The 22130-nt window shown below is 36.2% G+C and overlaps 1 protein-coding gene across 1 annotated transcript in view; it reads left to right on the forward strand.

The window, feature by feature from the left end:
• The window catches only part of LRRC7 (leucine rich repeat containing 7), a 594815-nt gene that overhangs the window by 369113 nt on the left and 203572 nt on the right, over nucleotides 1-22130 (forward strand). The window contains exon 8 of the mRNA XM_062193395.1: nucleotides 8100-8163. Within this exon, the coding sequence (XP_062049379.1) occupies nucleotides 8100-8163 (64 nt within the window). The remainder of the gene's footprint in view (nucleotides 1-8099; nucleotides 8164-22130) is intronic.

Raw genomic sequence — 22130 nt, forward strand, 5'->3', positions numbered from 1 at the left:
CTGTTTTGATAACAACTGCCCTGTAGTATGTCCTGAAATCTGGTATTCTGATGCCTCCGGCTTTGTACTTTCGTCTCATGTGAGATCTGTCCTTAATGTGTTGTCCACTGTGAAGTAATGCTATAACTAGTACTGAAACAGTATTTTTACACCTTGTGTTTCTGTGTGGGTGCAAACTGATGAAATCTTTACTTAGTATATACTGAATCGATCTTCTGTATAGAAAGATAATTGAAAATGAAAAAAAAACTTGGTTTTAAATTGGAAATTGTATAGAAAATTAATCAATTTTTTAAAAAATATCATGTAGGATCTCTGTCCTTAATTTGCTGTACATTGTGATTTAATGCTATAACTAGTACTCCAACAGAATTTTTCACTTTGTGTTACTATGTGGGTGCAAACTGTTGAAATCTTTACTTAATATATACTAAACTGATATTCTGTATAAAAAGAGAATTGAAAATGAATCTTGATGTGAATGGAAGGGGAGAGGGAGCGGGAAAGGGGAGGGTTGCGGGTGGGAGGGAAGTTATTGGGGGGTGGGGGAAGCCACTGTAATCCATAAGCTGTAGTTTGGAAATTTATATTCATTAAATAAAAGTTAAAAAAAAAATAATAATCAAATCTCAAAATGTCAATTTCACTTATATACTTTAGATTTTTTTGTTTGTTTGTTTTTGTTTTTGTTTTTTGTTTTTTGACAGGCAGAGTGGACAGTGAGAGAGAGACAGAGAGAAAGGTCTTCCTTTGCCGTTGGTTCACCCTCCAATGGCCACCGCGGTAGGCGCGCTGCGGCCGGCGCACCGCGCTGATCCGATGGCAGGAGCCAGGTGTTTATCCTGGTCTCCCATGGGGTGCAGGGCCCAAGGACTTGGGCCATCCTCCACTGCACTCTCTGGCCACAGCAGAGAGCTGGCCTGGAAGAGGGGCAACCTGGACAGAATCCGGTGCCCCTAGCGGGACTAGAACCCGGTGTGCCGGTGCCGCAAGGCGGAGGATTAGCCTATTGAGCCGTGGCACCGGCCTACTTTAGATTTTTTGCACTTTATATGAGAACCACAAATTAGAGGAAACATGCAATATTTGTCCTTTTGGGAATGGTTTTATTTCACTAAGCATAAATGACCTCTAATTGCATTTATTTTGTTGCAAAAAACAATTTCATTCTTTTCAACATATGCAAATCAATAATTGTGATATATCAGATTAACAAATTGAAAAATAAAAAACATGATTATCTCAATAGATGCAGTGAAAGCATTCAATAACATACAGCATTCTTTCACAATAGAAACCTTAAGCAAATTGGGTATAGAAGAAACATATCTCAACACAATCAAGGCAATATATGACACTCACAGCTGGCATCATATTGAATGGGGAAAAGCTGGAAGCAATTCCACTAAGATGCAGAACCAGACAAAGACATCCACTCTCACCATTACTATTCAGTATAGTTCTGGAAGTTCCAGAGCCATTAGGAAAGAGAAAGAAACCAGAGAGTTACAATGGGAAAGGAGGAAGTCAAATTATCCCTGTTTGCAGATGATATAATCCCATACACAGGGGAACCAAAAGATTCCACTAAGAGACTACTGGAACTCATAAGAGAGTTTGGCAAAGTTGCAGGATATAAAATAAAGACATAAAAATCAATAGCATTTGTATAAACAAACAATGCTATGGCTGAGAAAGAATCAAAATTCTAAAGAACTTATTATTGGAAATGTCAGAAGTTAACTCAAGATTTAGATATCCTTATACTGGTGAGCTTCCATCTTATCTGCCTTCGTCCATCATTTATATTTCATATGTTCATTACAGCATTTGTTCAAGAAGCACTATGAGAATATCTTCTTGGCAAATGTTAATAATTGCAGATACCTGATTTATGTTGCATGGCTTATCATTGTAAATATTCTGGAATTCAGATATCTCACTGGTAAAGAATCATTCATTCATGCCTGTGCAAATGTCTTCATTTAACAAACACAGATTGAGACGTTATTGTTGCCAACAAAATTGGCAAATTACTTGCTCTCATGGATTTAAATCTAACAAGCAAACAAAATTTTCAGAGTAAATGTTAAGAAGAAACTAGCACAGGGTAAGGTATAAAGTGAAGACAGAAGTGATACTTTGTTTAGATTGGTGGAGGATGATTTATCTGAGGAGGAAACATTTGAGTGAGATGAGGAAAAGGTGCTGACTATGAGAAGATTCACAGGAAGAACATCACACACAGGAGCAACAATAATTAAAAGAGTAACAATCATAGAAAATTTGTATACTTCCACAATTTTTATATGTATGACTATATGTTGGTAAATATATTTTTTCATTTATTAAACTTTTATTTAATGAATATAAATTTCCAAACTACAGTTTATGGATTACAATGGCTTCCCCCCTCCCATAACTTCCCTCCCACCCGCAACCCTCCCCTTTCCTGCTCTCTCTTCCCTTCCATTCACATCAAGAAAATATTTATATCAGTTAACTTTTCATTACTACAACTGAAATACCTGAGAGGAGCTTCTTAGGAAGGAAGGTTTATGTTAGCTTTCAGTTTTGGAGATTCACAGTCCCAGGTCAGGTTGACCCATTAGTCTGATGTTTGATGAGGCAAATTTGTGCAGAAACAAATTCACACATTGAGCTGAAGAGCAAAAAGTAATGCTATGTTGAACTTGGCTCTTATAATCAATCCTCTCTTGACACGAATCTTCTGAGAAAAAGCCCCTGATGACCTAATAATCTTTCATCGTGCCCAACTCTCAAACACATAATTGGATCAAGATTTCACCTTTACCCCATCAACTACTAACATTAATCCATTAGCCATTGACTAAAGACTTCGGGGACCAAGTTTTGCATCCCAAAGGATTTCTCCTTTGAAAGACATCCAAATTATTATTCAAACTATAACAACATTATTTAACACAACCAATTTCATTAAAACATGCTTCTTAAGATAACTGAGTTAACACAGAAAGGAATCCAAATAATCAATAAGATATTTGTTTCAGACAGTGAAGATCAAATTATCAGCATTACTGGTGGAGATATGCCCCAAGCTTATTACCAAGTCCCAATATTTGCTCCATGACTTATGGTGGCAAAATGTCTTCAAGGCCAGCCACTTGTAAAGGGAAATTACACCAGTTGAAATTTCTTTTGGATACAAAGAGACCCCTTTCCCCCATATTCTTATTGAAAAAAAAGAGAGAGAGAGAGTAGAGCCAATGAATGCGTCTTTCAGACAGGTGACTTGAATAGCATAAGGACATAGCATATAGAAACCCATCTGGTAGAGCAAGGAGGTAGAGAACAGAAATGCAATAGTACCTCTCCTACTAATCAGTAAATGGAAAGGACATTTGGGTTGTGACAGTTGTGTGGAGTGTACTGACATCTGGTAAGAAGAGTTTTTTGGATGCCAAAAGGCATGCCACACAGATGTCACACTGCCAAATATCTTATCCAACAAAATATAATCCCCCACAATAAACAATTATCCCATTATAAATGTCAACCATGCCAAGAGTGATAAATGCTGTCTCAGAAGTTCCCATTTTTAAATTTTTCAACTTTTACTTATATAAAGGAAACAAACTTCATGTAATTCATATATACAGTTTAAGAGCATAATGATACTCCCCAGTCTGCCTTCCCTCATTCCCACCCTCCCTCCTCCTTTTCTTCTTCATGCTTCTGATAAGTCTTACTTGTTGTATCTTCCTACAATGTAAAACTTTTACACATACATTCATGTGAAGAAACACTTTTTTTGGACAATTAGAATAATTTGCATTTAGTAGCTTTCACATTAACAAGAAAAGCAATAGACTAGAGAGGGAGGGTAGGGTGGGAATTATCACTATTTTCCTAAATCTATATATATATGAAATATATGAAATTTGTATAACTGAAATAAAATTTTAAAAATGAAAAAAATAGACTTGTTGTAGACAACTTCAAAAATGAAGAATATGATGATACAGTAAAACTCGTAATAATTACAAATTTGTGGAAACTAGGATCATAGCAATTGAGATAAAATTAAAATTGAATAATAGATAGTTTAATTAAAATAACTGAAGTGTGTGTGAGGACAGAGCTGAGAAAATCCCTTGAGAAAGGTTTCCTCTTTTTGACCCAGAATAAGCAAAATTTTAAGTGTTATCCACTCAAAGGAATATTAGGAAGCTATGTCATGAAAAACGGAAGCATGGGAAATATTAGTTTCTTTATACATTGTCTTGGTTAGACCACATCTAGAGAATAGTGCTACCCTTCACTCAGTGACAGAAGGCTCAGCTCTACAGTCCATATGGTGTCAGTCTCAGCCACTCAATTCTGTGAATGTGGTGCAGAAGCAGCCATACATAATGTTAACAAATGGTCATGACACCATTCCAATAAAGTTTTATTTTTAAAAACAGGTATGCCAGATTCAGACCTGGCTTTGTTTTAGAGACTAAATATTGACAAATTTTAGGTGGTCTAAATTAAAACAATTGGTGCGTTTGCAGGTCTGGACATCATATCATACAAGGAATTATTTAAGTGATCACTAACATTTAGTCTAAAAAAAAGATAAACCCTATAATGCCTTAGGGCACCCAGTTCTTCATTTAATAAAGGTGATTTTGTCTTGCTTTTCAATCACAGAGGTTGGCCAAAAAGAAAGAAAAAAAATCTATCCTCAGTTTCATATTATGCCCTCCTTGGGCATCAGTGAGAACTATGTATGGAGTTCATATAACCCTGGAAATGCAAAAGGACTTCTGATCTTCACCTTCGTGATTCTCACTAGTGTCTTTGTTTCCTAAGACAACATGATCAAATCAGCTGCAGGTGACCCCTTTCCTGTGATCAATTGTGACTCACTTGACATTCATGGCCACTTGATCCTTCACCTTTGTGTTTGTCCAAATCAAGGTTTGTGTTCCCAAATCAAGGTTTGGGAAGTGCTGTCACTCCTCAAAATTCCTGGGCTCAGAAGAAAATTTAATTTTCTGTTCATAGGGACCAGCTACTTTCCCTCTGCACTGTCCTTAGAAGCACCTATTCAGTGGTATGGATTTGGTTAGGAGTAACACAGAAGTCCTCCTTAGAAGCCTGAAGACTGACCAACATTTCCCAACCATCTTTGAAATGCCAATCATCCCACTAAGTCCTTCTGGGCATATTAAAACATAATTGTAGAAATCATGCAAATTCATTTGATAAAAATAATACTTTCTTTTAAAAATATGGTAAAATCAATTTAAATCATAGAAAGAAATCGGTATCTGAGTTTAAAAGGAAATATCATTTTCAGGCAGAACAGATAAATGCCATTTTTTTAAACTCTCAAATATTTATTTACATTCAAAGCCTTCTTTTACCTGCATTCCAAACCTAGGTACATATCTATGTGCACACATTTTTGTAATATAATTGTCTCATCCTTCCCTCAAAGTCCATAATTCATTACATCCAACCTATTTCTGCCTTAGCTTTATTCCATTCCAATATTCCCACTCTGCTACTCAATCCATAAACTACTGAACTCCTCCTGCAGCTTTTTGTCCCACTTTGTATCAATCATCATCATGAACCAAGTCATATGTTTCTCCAAAGTATCTCATATGTACCACCATGTTATCCATATTGCTTTTATTTTATTTCTATGATTATATCCTATGTGGTTTTAAGAACAGTTTTTGATCTGACCTCACTGCCAAAGTGTGCTTCTAAAATACAAATCTGATACCTCTACCTGAATCTTAAATGCTAACATTGGGCCGGCGCCGCGGCTCACTAGGCTAATCCTCCGCCTTGCGGCACCGGCACACCGGGTTCTAGTCCCGGTCGGGGCACCGATCCTGTCCCGGTTGCCCCTCTTCCAGGCCAGCTCTCTGCTGTGGCCAGGGAGTGCAGTGGAGGATGGCCCAAGTCCTTGGGCCCTGCACCCCATGGGAGACCAGGAGAAGCACCTGGCTCCTGCCATCGGATCAGCGCGGTGCACCGGCCGCAGCGTGCCTACCGCGGCGGCCATTGGAGGGTGAACCAACGGCAAAAGGAAGACCTTTCTCTCTGTCTCTCTCTCACTGTCCACTCTGCCTGTCAAAAATAAAAAATAAAATAAAATTAAATTTAAAAAAAAGCTAACATTGGACCCAAGCCAAAACTCAAATTCCTTGGTCTGACATATAAGAAGATCTCATGACCTGACCCTTGTTTACATATGATTTCTCATTTCTCACTATTTTTATTATTCCTTGCTTTTTCTTGTTTCTTATCAATCTTACTAACTTGTAATTCCTTGAATAGTCCATGGTCTCTTTTAACCCACTTCTGTGACATTTCCTCCTCAAATGGCCATTTCCCCAACTGTAGTCCCATGAATTATTGCAAACATAAAGCTCAATAAAGCCTTCTATTTTCTATTCCTAACCTTCAGAGCTAAAAATGTCCCTCTCCCCTGTGTTCTCTAGCAACTTCTTTACACATAATATTTTCTGTGGCATTTACCCTGTTGAGTAGAAATTGTCCTTTCTCTCAGTTATTTCCCTCAAGATTATAAGTTGCATAACAATGGGAATAATTTTTCATCCTGATGATGCTAAATCTTGGGAAAATAAGAAATCCAAATATTGATGTAACTTTTTTTAACTTTTATTTAATGAATATAAATTTCTAAACTACAGCTTATGGATTAAAATGGCTCCCCCCCCCCATAACTTCCCTCCCACCCGCAACCCTCCCCTTTCCCACTCCCTCTCCCCTTCCATTCACATCAAGATTCATTTTCAATTCTCTTTATATACAGAAGATCAGTTTAGTATATATTAAGTAAAGAGTAACTTTATAAGTAATATTGAAAAATGTGGGAGTGAAGGCATATTGAATGGAAGAAAGAGCATTATCAATGGTTTAAGGCTTAGAAAACTGATCTCAAAACCACCTTGTTACATCAAGTGGTCAGTTCTCATTGAACCTTACCTGATCATGCTATTAAAAATTAAATCTCTCTAGGGATTTTATCTCTTTACCCCATCTGCTGAACTTTTCTTCATAGCATTTATAACCTTCTTATTTTACACAATTACTTCACTTACTGCCATCTCCCACACTACCACCACCAACCACTACCCAATGTAAAGACATTTTGGACACTATGTTCACCTGTTATATTTATTGCTATGCCCCAGAAAAACAAATAATCTCTCAATGACAGTTGTTCAGGGAAGATATGCACTTGTTGCATTTTTGAGTACCTAACACTGTCTAAACTACACCTATGATGTTTATTATTCATTAAATCCTATGAGATTATTCTTACATTTTAAAACTGAAAAAAAAAATTCCAGTATTTGAATCGATGGTTATTCAAGAATATCTCTCTCTCTGACTGTGCAGAACCTAAGGATAGCATTCTGGTTACTAGATAGAAAACATCTTCCAGAAAAGTATTAGTTTTGTCTTACATGTTTATTTAAAAGTGCTTTGAGAAATGCTGACTGTGTATGGGATATGCTGGAGTACCCCAACCCTTGACACCAGCTTTGCCCGAAGCTTTTCAATTATTCAGAGTTACAGCATCATTCAAGCTGATATGTTTGGGAGATAGATAATGAACACAACAATCTGTCTGTAACAGAGGACCATTTAGGGGAGTAGAAATTCACTTGACAAATGATGCAAGTGTGCCATGGCATGGGGGTTTACATTGCTTTGCTGGAAAATTTGCTTGGTTCATTGGTTCTCAAAACTGTGGTAATTCTTAAAAATATAGATAATGGGACTTCATCCTACTATTGTAGTTCTCAGGTATTAAATTCCTGTTAAGTGGACAGGCCTCTACTCTAACCATATACTGTCATTTGGGTATCAATTCTGAAGATGAAATAGGATATTAATGTTTTCAGATGGCAGTTTTCCTACATTTCTGTGTATTTTAAATTTACTTCTTTCTGAAGAATACCTCCTTTTCTGTGCACTGTACAATCAGGGAAATCTGATAGGGGCTTTAATTGGGTGGAATGTCTTTCAGAGTAATGCATCATCCACTGCCTCACAATAACATTTTTCTCCGTCTGTTGCAGGTCAATGCACAAACTGGCCCAGTTGGAAAGACTTGACCTAGGCAATAATGAATTCAGTGAGCTGGTAAGCAAATGCATTTTCTAAGTTTGATAAGTACATTCCAGGAGAGTGTTTCTTTTGCTGTTTTTGCAACCCCAGGTATGAATTCTCTGACTGTGTTTTCATTTGCTAAATATAAAAAATAAAATTCTGGGATTTAAAGTAGTTTATTAACTTATAGCCACAGAGAACTGGATAATATTGGGATTCATTAAAAAAAATGGATTGAGGCAAATGCCATTGGCAGGGTTGAACACCAACTATATGGCAGACATCACATTAAGTGTGTTATGTATGTTGTCTTATTTAATTGTAATTTGATATGTTGTTGTTTTAACTATGAAAATTAGCTAAAAATTGGTGCTGACATACATGGCCGAATAGAGATTAAACTAAGAATTAACTCCTAAGTACCCTGAAGACTTCAACCTACGAGGCTGCAGGATAGCATAGCATGAGAGAAATGAGTCACCAACTGTACCTGAGTGTATTTCTAGTGAACACAAATGTTACTCCAGCAAGATTGGCAGAATTATGCTTGCTCCTTTAAAATTCAGTTTTCTTGAAACTTGCATGGAGGCCAAAATCTAAAATGCAAATTAGAGAGCAAGTACTCCTTAATAAGAAGACTCAGATTTATTTCTTCGGAAGTCTTCTACTGGAATGTCTTTAAATTTCAAAAATTCAATTTGTCTAAATATATATTAACTAGTTTTAAATTCAAATATTTAAATAAGTAATCGGGTTTTTTTGTCCTCACTCTCTTGATAACTGTGTGACGTTATTTCCTGATCTGGAAAACTGGGGATTCTAATGGCTCCTTCCTTATAGGACTAATGTGAGAATTAAAGGAAACAATACAAGTACCAGTAAACAGAGACTCTCAGTAAATGCCAGGGGAAAGTAGGGACAGGGTTTAACTCACACTCTGTTTTGAATGCACAAAGAAAATTCACTTGTTTTACTTTGACTACAGCCAATCAGGTCCTTATCCCAGCCTGTATCCACTAGTTATTAAAGATAAACCTGACTTTTGTTCTTCTGATATTAAATCTGGTTTAAGTAGACAATCCCTTTAGGTTATGTTCTTCTTTGCCTAATAGAGTCTCAGTCTTCGTGTATTCTCTACTTCTCTTCCTAAGATGGAATTTGGGTATATGAAAAAGAGCATGCCTTATGTCTTTATGTCCTCAGGTTGGTGTTCAGAAGTGTGCTGCCATTCTGTTACCAAGTACAAATTAGTGTGCAACTGAAGTTGCCTCCTGTGTTAGAACATCAATTTTGAACCCATGGTTCAGTTATTTGAGTTCAGGCAGACCTCCCTGGGAGCACAGGCCATTCCATTTTCATGCTTTGCACTCAGCTCCCACTGGCCCTCGATGTGTGTGTCTTTCTCTGCCTGTCCTCAACAGAACCAGGCTGAGTAGTCCAACGTAGTTTCTGTTGTGAAGATGTCTCTTCAGCCACAACCCAAGGTTGACCCCATAGCCAGTCTGCTAAGTACAGATAAAGTTCAGTGCCTCCCCTGTCTGCCGCATGACAGTGCCAAGTTTTCTCTGATTTCGATGCCCTCAGAGTTGTTGCAGAGCACCTTTCCAGATGGCTTCAGTACTTACATTAGGGCAGTAGTATCTCATAGTCTTACGCACCTCTGGTTTTTTTTACTTTTTTATTTATATAAAGTGAACAAATTTCATGTATTTCATAACTACAGTTTTAAGAGCATAATATTACTTCCCATCCTACCATCCCTCCCTCATATACTCCCACCCTCCTCCTTCCTTCTTTTGTTATTTTTCTTTTTCTTTTTACATTGACATACTTTAAATTTATAATCACAAGCTTAACTCTCCACTAAATAAATAATTCAACAAGTAGTAAGTAGAAAAAACATTAACTAGCATGAATAAAAGATAACATATGAAATTTGTCTTTTAGGGACCAGCTCATATCATAAGGGTCTCCAGTTACACCCATTTTGTTGCAAAAGACTTGATTTTATTCTTTTTTATGGCTGAGTAGTATTCCATTATGTATATTTATACCACATTTTCTTTAGCCAGTCATCTGCTGATGGACTTCTGGCCTGATTCCATATCTTAGCTATTGTGAGTTGAGCTTCTATAAACATGGGGGTTGAATTTTCATATGCTGATTTCATTTTCTTTGGGTAAATTTCTCAAGGTAGGATGACTAGGTCATATGGTAGATCTATTTTCAGATTTCTGAAGAATCTCCATACTATCTTCCATAATGGTTATACTAGTTTACATTCCCACCAATGGTGTACTAGAGTAAATTTCCCCCATCCTCACCAGCATTTATTATGTTTTGATTTTTGGATTATAACCATTATAACTTAGGTGAGGTGAAACTTCATTGTGGTTTTTATTTACATTTCCCTGAAGGCTAGTGATACTAAGAGTTTTTCATGTGTCTGTTAGCCATTGTGTTTCATGTTTTGAAAATTGCCTGTTCATATCCTTAGCCCATTTCTTAATTGGATTACTTGTTTCATTGTTGTTGAGATTTTTGAGCTCCTTATGTATCCTGGATATTAATCCTTTAACAGGTATATATATTAAAAACATTTTTTCATATTCTGTCAATTGACTCTTCACTTTGTTGAGTGTTTTTTTCTTGTTGTGCAGTAGCTTCTGAGCTCAAAATAATCTCATTTGTTTATTTTTGCCTTTATTGCCTATGCTTCTGGGATCTTATTCAAGAAGTCTTTGCATAGGCCAATTTCTTACAATCTTTCCCCTATGTTTTCCTCTAGTAATTTGACAGTTTTAGGTCTTAGATTTAGATCCATTATCCTCTGTGAGTTGACTTTTTTTATATAATGTAAGGTAGAAGTCCTGTTTCATACTTCTGCATGCAGAGATCCAATTTTCCCAAAACCATTTGTTGAAAACCATCCTTTTTACAGAAAATGATTTTAGTTTGTTTGTTGATGATTAGTTAGTTGTAGCTGCATGGATTAATTTCTGGGTCTATAGTCTGTTCCATTGATCAACATGTCTATTCCTGTGCCAGTACCAGGCTGTTTTGATTATAACTACCTTGCAGTGTTTCTTTAAGGGCTTGAGGTGACTCCAAGTTTACTTTTATTCTTTAGAATTGCTTTAGCTATTCAGGGTCTCTTGTGAGTCTTTGTTAATCTTAGGGTTATTTATCTAGATCAGAGAATGTCTTTGCCATTTTAATTAGGAAGGCATTGAATCTCTTAGTTGCTTTGCATAATATGGACATTTTGATGATATTAATTCTTCTAACCCATTAATGTGAAAGATTTTTCCATTTTTTGAATCTTATTCTATTTCTTCCTTTATGCTTTATAATTTTCATTCTAGAGATCTTTCAAAGCCTTAATTAACTTTATACCAAGATATTTTTATTTTTTTAGCTATTATGAATGCAACTGATCTTACAAGTTCTTTCTCAGCTTACGGTATACAAGGGATATTAACTTTTATATGTTGACTTTATACCCTGCAACATTTATCAAAACCTTGTGAGTTCCAATAATCTCTTAGTGCAGTCTTTTAGTTACCTTATGTATAGGATCATATCATCTGCAAGCAGGGATAATTTGACTTCCTCCTTTCCAATTTGTATCCATTTGATTTCTTTTTCTTGTCTAATGGCTCTAACTAAAACTTCCAGAACTATATTGAACAGTAATGGTGAGAGTTGGCATCCTTGCCTGGTCTTGGTTTAATGGAAATGTTTCCAGCCTCTCCCCATTCAGTATAATGTTAGCTGTTTTTTATATGTTGCCTTGATTGTGTTGAGGTATGTTTCTTATATATCCTTCTATAGCCAATTTGCTTAAGGTTTACATTATTAAAAGATGTTGTATTTTTTCTTTAAATCCATTGAGATAATTACATGGTTTTTTTTCTTTGATGTGGTAATGTCATGAATCAGATTTATTGATTTGAAATGTGGAACCACCCCCTGCATACCAGTGATAAACCCATTTATTCCAGATAAATGATCTTTCTGATATGTTGTTGCATTTCATTGGCTAGTATTTTGTTGAAGACTTTTGCATCTGTGTTCATCAGGGATATTGGTTTACAATTGCCTTTCTTGTTGTACCTTTTTCAGATTTTGTAATTAAAATGATGCTGACCTTATAGAAGGAGTTTAGGAGAATTCCTTCTCTTTCATTTGTTTTGAATACTTTGAGAAGTATTGGAATTAGTTCATCAACCTACCAGTTAAAAACACTAAATTTTGTATAAATGTAACAGTATTTTTCAATGTCCAGCATTTATAAATTACTAGAGTATGTATTATAAAGAATTCATGGTTTAAAAATATGATACCCATCCTAGCCTTGTAGTCCAGTAGGAAAAATAAAAGATATTTGCAGAATTATAAACTAATTTTCAACACATAAATTATAAATTATAAATCAGTTGTGTGGAAAGTTAAAGTATTTTCTTTCAAAACAACTCCCTAGCAAGTATCTCCAATTTTAGAGTCAATGGTTTTTTCCCATCTCATTTGTGTACATTTATAGTTATCATTTATACTTTCATTCTAAACCATCCAATACTTGTGAGCAGAATAATTTTTTCAATAAACATATTTTATTGTAAAAAGTTTGGTAGAATTCAGCAGAGAAACCATCCAGCCTTGGGCTTTTCTTTTTTGGGAGGGTTTTTATTACTAACTGAATCTCCATCTTGGTTATTGGTCTGTTTAGGTTTTCCATGTCTTCTTGACTCAATTTTGATAGATTTAATATTCCAAAAATCTATTTCTTCTAGATTTTCTAAATTGTTGGCAAATAGCTATTTGTAGTAATTTTTGATTACTATTTTTATTTCTGTATCCATTATAACATCTCCTTTAAATCTTGGTTTTATTGATCTGAGTATTCTTTTTTTATGTTAGTTGATCCAGTGATGTATCAATTTTGTCGATTTTTTCAAAAAAACAACTCTTCATTTCATTGATCATTTGTATGGGTTTTTTTTTGTTTCTTTGTTTTGTTTATTTCTTCCTTATTTTATTACTTATTTCCTTCTCATTTAGGGTTGGTTTGTTTGGTCTTTCTAGACCCTTGAGATACATCGTTAGATCATTTAGCTGATACCTTTCTAATTTCTTGATGTAGGCACTAACTATTATAAAACTTTCTTCTTAACACTACTTTTGCTGTTTCTCATAAGTTTTGATATGTTGTGTTGGCATCTTCATTCATTTCTAGGAATTTTTTTATTTCCCTTTTTATTTCTTCTATGAATGACACACTGTTCATTCAGGAGCATGTTTTTTAGTCTCCATATGTTTGCATATTTTCCAGTTTCTTAAGTGGTTAATTTCCAGCTTCATTCTACTATGATGAGAAAAGATACATGGATGGTCTGATTTTTTTTTAATTTGTTGAGACTTGCCTTATGGTCTAACAAGTGATCTGTCCTAGAGAAAGCTCCATATACTGATGAAAAGAATGTGGATAAAATGGATAAATTGGATAAAATGTTCTGTAGATATCAATTAGGTACATTGGATCATTAGTGTAAATTAGCTATTGATTTTTTGTTGTTGATGATGATTTTTTTTGTCTGGCTGACCCATTCATTGATGAAAGTGGGGTGAAGTCTCCCATTATTATTGAATTAGAGTTGATGTCTCCCTCTGGATCCAACAATATTTGTTTTAAATAGCCAAGCACCCTAACCTTGGGTGCATATACATTTAATATAGTCACAGCTTCCATCATCTTTTTTTTTATAGTTTTTATGTTAAAGTCTATTTTGTCTGAAATTAGAATTACTACTCCTGCTTTTTTATTGTTGTTGTTTTTCATTAGCATGGAAAATCTTTTTCCACCCTTTAACTTTCAGTCTATGTATATCTTAGTTGGTGAGGTGTGTTTCTTGTAGGCAACCAATAGATGAATCTTGTTTTTTAATCCATTCATCCTGTCTATATATTTTAATTGGACAATTTAGATCATTTATATTGAAGGTCATTATTGATAAGTAACAACCTGGTCCTGCCATTTCCCATAAATATTCCTATTGTTTGTTTTGGATTTCCTTTGTATTTTTCCTAGGAGATTTTCTGCCTTCATATTCTTCCATGACGGTGACTGTCTTTCTCTGTTTCTGTGTGTGCAGCACAGCCTCTAGTATCATTTGTAAGGCTGTAAAGTGGTGACAAATTCTTTCACTTTCTGTTTTGGAAGGTCTTTTTTTCACCTTCATTTATAAATGACAGCTTTTCAGGGTATAGTTTTCTGGTTTGACAGTTTTTTTTTTCTTTTATGACTTGGAGTCTGTCTCTCTATTCTCCCCTAGGCTTTATGGTTTCTGATGAGCAGTAGGCTGTTAGTCTAATTGATAATTCTCTAAAGGTAATCTGGCATTTCACTCACATGTATTTTTTTAACTTTTATTTAATAAATATAAATTTCCAAAGTACAGCCTATGGATTACAGTGGCTTTTCCCCCCTATAACATCCCCCCCACCCGCAACCCTCCCCTTTCCCACTCCCTCTCCCCTTCCATTCACATCAAGATTCATTTTTAATTCTCTTTATATACAGAAGATCAATTTAGTATATATTAAGTAAAGATTTCAACAGTTTGCAAAACACAAACTATAAAGTACTGTTTGAGTACTAGTTATAGCATTAATTCACATTGTACAACAACATTAAGGACAGAGAACCTACATGGAGAGTAAGTGCACAGTGACTCCTGTTGTTGACTTAACAAATTGACACTCTTGTTTATGGTGTCAGTAATCACCCTAGGCTCTAGTCATGAGTTGCCAAGGCTATGGAAGCCTTTTGAGTTCACCGACTCTGATCATATTTAGACAAGGTCATAGTCAAAGTGGAAGTTCTCTCCTCCCTTCAGAGAAAGATACCTCCTTCTTTGATGACCTGTTCTTTCAACTGGGATCTCACTCGCAGAGATCTTTCATTTAGGTCCTTTTTTTTTTCCCCAGAGTGTCTTGGCTTTCTATGCCTAAAATACTCTCATGGGCTCTTGAGCCATATCCGAATGCCTTAAGGGCTGATTCTGAGGCCAGAGTGCTATTTAGGACATCTGCCATTCTATGAGTCTGCTGTGTCTCCCACTTCCCACGTTGGATTATTCTCTCCCTTTTTTTTATTCTATCAGTTAGTATTTCCAGACACTAGTCTTGTTTATGTGATTCCTTTGACTCTTAGTCCTATCATTATGATCAATTGTCTCATATGTATTTTAAAATCTTTTCTTTATGTTTTTCTATTGAACATTCTACTTTAATGTGTCAGTGCAGATCTTTTCTGCCCATGTCTATTAAGAGTTCCATGTGCTTCCTGTACTTGTATGTCCCTTCCTTTCTCCAAATTAGGGAAGTTTTCTACTATTATTTTGCTGAATAGATCTTCTAATCAATTCTCTCTTTCCATACCTTCAGGAAATCCTAAGACATGTATGTTTGATCATTTGGTAGTATTCCATAGATCTCAAGCACTATTTTAGACTTTTCAAATTTTTATTCTTTTATTTATTCTTTGTTTTGTCTGACTGAGATATTTTCAAATACTTATCTTCTTGCTGGGTATTCTTTCTTCTGCCTCACCAACTTTGTTGTTAAGCTTTCCACTGTGTTTTTTATGTGACATATTAAACTCTTCATTTCTTTTTTTTTTAGAGAGATTTTATTTATTCAAGAGATAGGATTACAGACAGTGAGAGGAAGAGATAGAGAGAAAGGTCTCCCATCCACTGGTTTACTCCCCAAATGTACTCAATGGATAGAACTGAACTGGTCCAAAGACAGGAGCCAGGAACTTCTTCCAGATCTCCCACACGGGTGCAGGGGCTCAAGCACTTGAACCATCTTCTACTGCTTTCCAAGGCTAGAGCAGAGAACTGGATTAAAAGAGGAGCAGCTGGGACATGAACCAGTGTCCATTTGGAATGCTGGCACCACAGGCGGTGGCTTAACCTATTATACCACACTGCAGCCCCAAAATCTTCATTTCTAATATTTCAGTTTGATTTCTCAATAGCTCTATCTCCTAGCCAGAATTTCTCATCCATTTCATGTATGAATCTCTTTATCTCATGTATTTACTTCTCTCTGTTTTTTTGAGTAATCTTATGATCATTCTTTTGAATTCCTTTTCAGGCATTTCTCAATCTCTTCATCTTCACGTTCCAATATTGAAGTGTTGTTGTGATACTTTTGGGGAGTACCATATTGCCTTCCTTGTTTGTGTTTCTTGTGCTTCTATGTTTATTTTTAGACTTTTGCAGGAATGCTTGCTTATTTCCTCCTCTGAGGGCTTTTAACTTTGAAATATACCCCTATGGCTTAGTGTAGTATCTTCTCCTTCAGCAGATATCCAAATGTATGTGCTGTGTGGGACCAAGGAGGTCTGGCCCATGTACCAACGTGGGGAAAGAGTACAGAATGGCACCCAAGTTTGACATGGTAGATCTCTATTATCATCACAGTGGACAGTATGATTGCATCAACTGTGGTGACAGCCTCAGCCCCTCTGCCAAAGTGAACCAAGTGCTCAGAGATAGCACACATGGCATGTGTACACAAAGGATCTGTGTGCCTCTCAGTGTGGGTAGAGTACCCTCTGCTGTGGTCCATCCCAGGTTCTCAGGAAACTCTGAGCCTCTGAAGCTAAACATAGCAATTGCAAGCAGAGCTCTCATAGTCACTGAGAGTAGAGGATCCACTCAGCCCCACAAGCCTCCCCCATCCACAGAGAGAGCTGAAGCGTTCACAGAGCCACCCCCAACACCCCTTAAGGCCAGACATAAAGTCAGTGGGTACTGAGGATTTATCCCTCCAATAAAATCCCCCAAGTGCATTCAGCTGCAGCAGCCTCTGCTTGTCTCATTAAGATGGCTCTTCTCTCCTGCTAGTCTTTAGGTGCCTATGTTAGGGAGGAGAGGAAAACAATGTACTCTCCCTTCATGGGGTTAGGTGGGCACTGAGCCTTCTGCTAGCTTTTCTGGCAAGACTCAAAGTCAGTGGGGTCTACAAGGCTTTTCCTCTGGCAGTATCACCAGTGGCTTGGGCTACCACAGGTTCCTCTCATCTGGATCCACAAATATGGCATAGCCTGCAGCCACTGGCTGTGGTAATTGCCAACAGTATCCTGCTTGCTCCCGGTGTGATTGTTTCATCTCCACTGCTACACAGTGTCTCTCTTCTTTCTGTAGAATTTCCACTGCAAACTTCTCCCCAACTGTTCCCTATTAATGCATTTTCTTCTTTTCTTCCATTATCCTCCTGTAGTAAATATCAGCATATATTGTCCCTATTCAGCCATCTTGGATCCACTTTTCTTCCATCTCTGATATTTTTAAAGGATATATTCATTAATGTAGGTAGAGAGATTGGTGGCAGAGGTAAATAACAGATAGTGGCAAAATTGGTGGTTACATACTGATAGGATTTTTTGAAGATTTATTTTGTTTATTTGAAAGGCAGGTTACATAGAGAGAGAGGGAGAGACAAAGAGAAAGAGGTCTTCCCTCCACTGGTTCATTCCCCAGATGGCCACAGTGGTCTATGCCAGGCCAAAGAAAGGAGCCAGGAGCTTCTTCTGGGTCTCCCACATGACTGCAGGGGCCCAAGCAACCCGGTCCATCATTCTCTGCTTTCCCAGTTGTATTGACAGGGAGCTGGGTTGGAGAGGGAGCAGCCAGAACTCAGAACTCGTGGCCATGTGAGATGCCAGCATGATTGGTGGCAGCTTAGCTCTCTGTTGCACAGCTCCAGCCCTGAATACTGTAGTGTTAAAGTCATTTGTTGGCTGGCGCCACAGCTCAATAGGCTAATCCTCTGCCTGTGGCGCCGGCACACCAGGTTCTAGTTCTGGTCAGGGCGCCGGATTCTGTCCCGGTTGCTCCTCTTCCAGGCCAGCTCTCTGCTGTGGCCCGGGAGTGCAGTGGAGCATGGCCCAAGTACTTGGGCCCAGCACCCCATGGGAGACCAGGAGAAGCACCTGGCTCCTGGCTTTGGATCAGCAAGAAGTGCTGGCCACAGCGGCCGTTGGAGGGTGAACCAACGGCAAAGGAAGACCTTTCTCTCTGTCTCTCTCTCTCTCACTCACTGTCCACTCTGCCTGTCAAAAAAAAAAAAAAAAAAAGAATGTGGACAGTGGATTTAAACTAAGTCTGACTCTCATATCCATCACACACTCACTGGGTAGCTTTGGGTTTGTAGCTCACTCCAACCTCAGCTTCCTCTTAAATAAAACAGAAGTATCAATCTCAACTATTTCCCATATTTTATGGGAGAAATTCTTGGAAGAAAATTTTAAATAAACATGCTTGTACTACCGATTATTTTCTATATATCCAGTTGGAAATATAGTGTGAAATCTATTTTGCATTAATATATAGATATCAAGTTAGAAAAATTAAAATTCTTACAGGCATTATAATTTATGAGCTCTTTTGTAGCTGAATTAGGAAGATTGAAAAATAATAGTTGCAAAATGAAAGTGAATTGAAACTTAAATTTAAGGAAAAAAATCGAAGTGGCTTAATATTTTGTGATAGCAAATTTTACATATATTAAATATGTACTAGAAGTAAATTTTATGATGTGTAATAAAGTGTACCCTGTGACCTCGTAATCACATGCCTACTTGCTGGTTGTAGCTACCTATATGTTCTTCTCTAATCTTATAAAAAAAAATTCTGTCTATTTACAGAGGTAACCATCATCCTGAATTTGGTTTAACAACCATTTGCTATAGTTTTATCCTATTTGGATTTATCTTCAGTATTATATTGTTACATTTTTGCTTTGGTTTCTTCTCATATCTAAAAATGTAACTATATCACAGTTTATTTCTCTTTTCTTATCTTTATGCAGAATTATTTTGAATAGTTATATTCTGTTATTTTTATTTCACTGTTGCTATGGATATTCTTATAAGTGTACATGTGTAAGAGTTTATGTAAGGTGTGTATTTGGAAGTGGGATTTTTTGGTTGTAAGTTATGTACCTATTCTCTAAAAATAAATGTTTTTTACAAAATAATTTTTAATATTTTATTTTACTTTTTTATCTAGAAATCTTTTATTTAATTTATATAAACTTCATGAATTTCATATATACAAATTTAGGAACATAGTGATTCTTCCAAACCTACCCTCTATCCTACCCATACTCTCACTCTTCTTTTTCCTCCCTCTCCTATTCCAATTATTTTTTACTAAGATCCAATTTCAATTAACTTTATACACATAAGGTTAACCCTATACTAAGTAAAGAGTTCAACAAATAGTATGAAAAAAAAAGAAACATTGTTCTTCAACAGTCCAGACAAGGGCTATTTGAAGTCATCACATCTCAAAGTGTCAATTTCACTCCAATACATCTCATGTACTCTATTAGTTACCTCAGATCAGGGAAAACATATGGTATTTGTCTTTTGGGGAATGGCTTATTTCACTAAGTATAATGTTTTCCAATTACATCCATTTTCTTGCAAATGACAGAATTTCATATTTTTGTTGCTGTGTAGTATCCCATGTTATACAGGGACAATAATTTCTTTATCCAGTCTTCAGCTGATGGACATCGGGGTTGATTGTATATCATACCTATTGTGAATTGAGCTGCAATAAACATAGGGGTACAGATAATTCTATCATGTGTTGCTTCATTTCTACTGGGTGAATTCCCAGGAATGGGATGGCTGGGTTATTTGGTAGGTATATATTCAAATTTCTGAGGTATACCCATACTGTCTTCCGCAGTGACTATACCAGTTTACATTCCCAATTACAGTGGGTTAGGGTACATTTTCCCCCCCACATCCTCACCAGCGTTTGTTATTTGTTGATTTCTATATAAAATACATTTTAACTGGGATGAGGTGAAACTTCATTGTGGTTTTAATTTGCATTTCCCTGATGGCTAGTGATCCTGAGCATTTTTTCATGTGTTTATATACCATTTGGATTTCCTCTTTTCAAAAAGCATCTGTTCAGGTTCTTTGCCTATTTCTTAACTGAATTCATCATTTTGTTGTTTAGTTTCTTGAGCTCTAGGTCTGGATATTACTCCTTTATCAGTTGCATAGTTTGCAAATGTTTTCTCCCATTATGTCTGTTGCCTCATCACTTCACTGAGTGTTTCTTTTACAGTGCAGAAATTTCTCAATTTGATGTAATCCCATTTGTTTATTTTGGCTTTGATTATGTGTTCCTCTGTAGTCTTTTCCAAGAACTTTCTGCCTGTGCCAATGTCTTGAAGGGTTTTCCCAACATTCTCTAATAATTTGATGGTATTGGCTCATAGATATAGGTCTTTGAGCCATTTTGAGTGGATTTTTGTGTAAGGTGTAAGGCATGGGTCTTGCTTTATACATCTGCATGTGGAGATCCATTTGTTGAGACTGTTCTTGCTCTAGAGATTGATTTCAGCACCTTGGCAAAGATAAGTTGGTTGTACATGCATGAATTGATGAGTTTCTATTCTGTTCCAGCCTGGTACTGTTTTTGTGCCAGTCAGTACCAGGCTGCTATGATTATAACTGCCCTGTAGTATGTCTTGAAATCTGATATTGTGATACCTCTGGCTTTGTTTTTGTTGTATAATATTGCTATAGCTATTTGGGGTCTCCTGTGTTGCCGTATGTATTTCAGCATTGTTTTTGCTAGATCTGAGAAGAATGCTGTTGGTATTTTGATTGGGATTGCATTGATCTATAAATAGCTTTCAGTGGTATGGATATTTTGATGATACTGATTTTTCCATTCCAGGAACATGACATATTTTTTCATTCCTTTGTGTCATCTTCTATTTCTTTCTTTAATGTTTTGTAATGTTCATGGTAGAGATATTTTATATTCTTGCTTAAATTTATTCCAAGGTATTTAATTCTTTGTAACTATTGCGAATGGGATTGATCTTACAAGTTCTTTCTGTACTATGGCATTGTCTGTATACACAAAGACTACTAATTTTGTGTGTTAAATTTATGCCCTGCCACTTACCAAACTCATTTTAATGAGTTCCAATAGTCTCCTAGTAGAATCTTTTGGATCCCTTATATATAATATGTCATTCTCAAATAGGGATAGTTTGACTTTTTCCTTCTCAATTTGTATCCCTTCGATTTCTTTTTCTTGCCAAATGGCTCTAGATAAAACTTCTAGCACTATATTGAATAGCAATGGTGAGAATAGGCATCCTTGTCTGGTTCCAGATCTTGGTGGGAATGCTTCCAACTTTTCTCCATTCAATAGGATGCTAGCCATGGGTTTGTCATAAATTGCCTTGCTTCTGTTTAGGAATTTTTTCTATACCAAATTTGCTTAAAGTTTTCATCATGAAAGGATGTTGTGTAATACCAAATGATATCTCTGCATCTACTGACATAATCATGTGGATTTTTTCCTTCAATTTGTTAATGTGATGTATCACATTTATTGATTTTCAAATGTTCACCCAATCCTACATACCAGGAATAAGTCCCACCTGGTCTGGGAGAATGATATTTCTGATGTGTTGTTGAAGTTGATTAGCCAGTATTTTGTTGAGGATTTTTTGTAGATTCATCAGGGTTGTTGGTCTTTAGTTCTCTTTCTCTGCTGTATCTTTTTCAGGTTTATTAATTAAGGTGATGCTGGCTTCATATAAGTAGTTTGAGAGGATTCCTTCCCTGTCCATTATTTTGAATAACTTGAGAAGAGTTGAAATTAGTTCTTTAAATGTCTTGTAGAATTCATCACTGAAGCTCTTTGGTCCTGGACTTTTCTTTAGGGGAGTGTCTTTATTACTGATTCAGTCAGTTTTTGTGTTTCTGTGTGTAGCACATCCTTAAGTATCTTTTGTAAGGCTGGACTAGTGGTGAGAAAATTTTCAATTTCTGTTTATTATGGAGGTTCTTTGTTCTACTTTCATTAATAAATGAGAGCTGTGGAGGGTACAGTATTCTGGGTTGACAGTTTTTGTTTCTCTTAAGATTTGAATTATGT

This window comes from Lepus europaeus, chromosome 5 (assembly GCF_033115175.1).
Source record: "Lepus europaeus isolate LE1 chromosome 5, mLepTim1.pri, whole genome shotgun sequence".
In the NCBI taxonomy this organism is placed as follows: domain Eukaryota; kingdom Metazoa; phylum Chordata; class Mammalia; order Lagomorpha; family Leporidae; genus Lepus; species Lepus europaeus.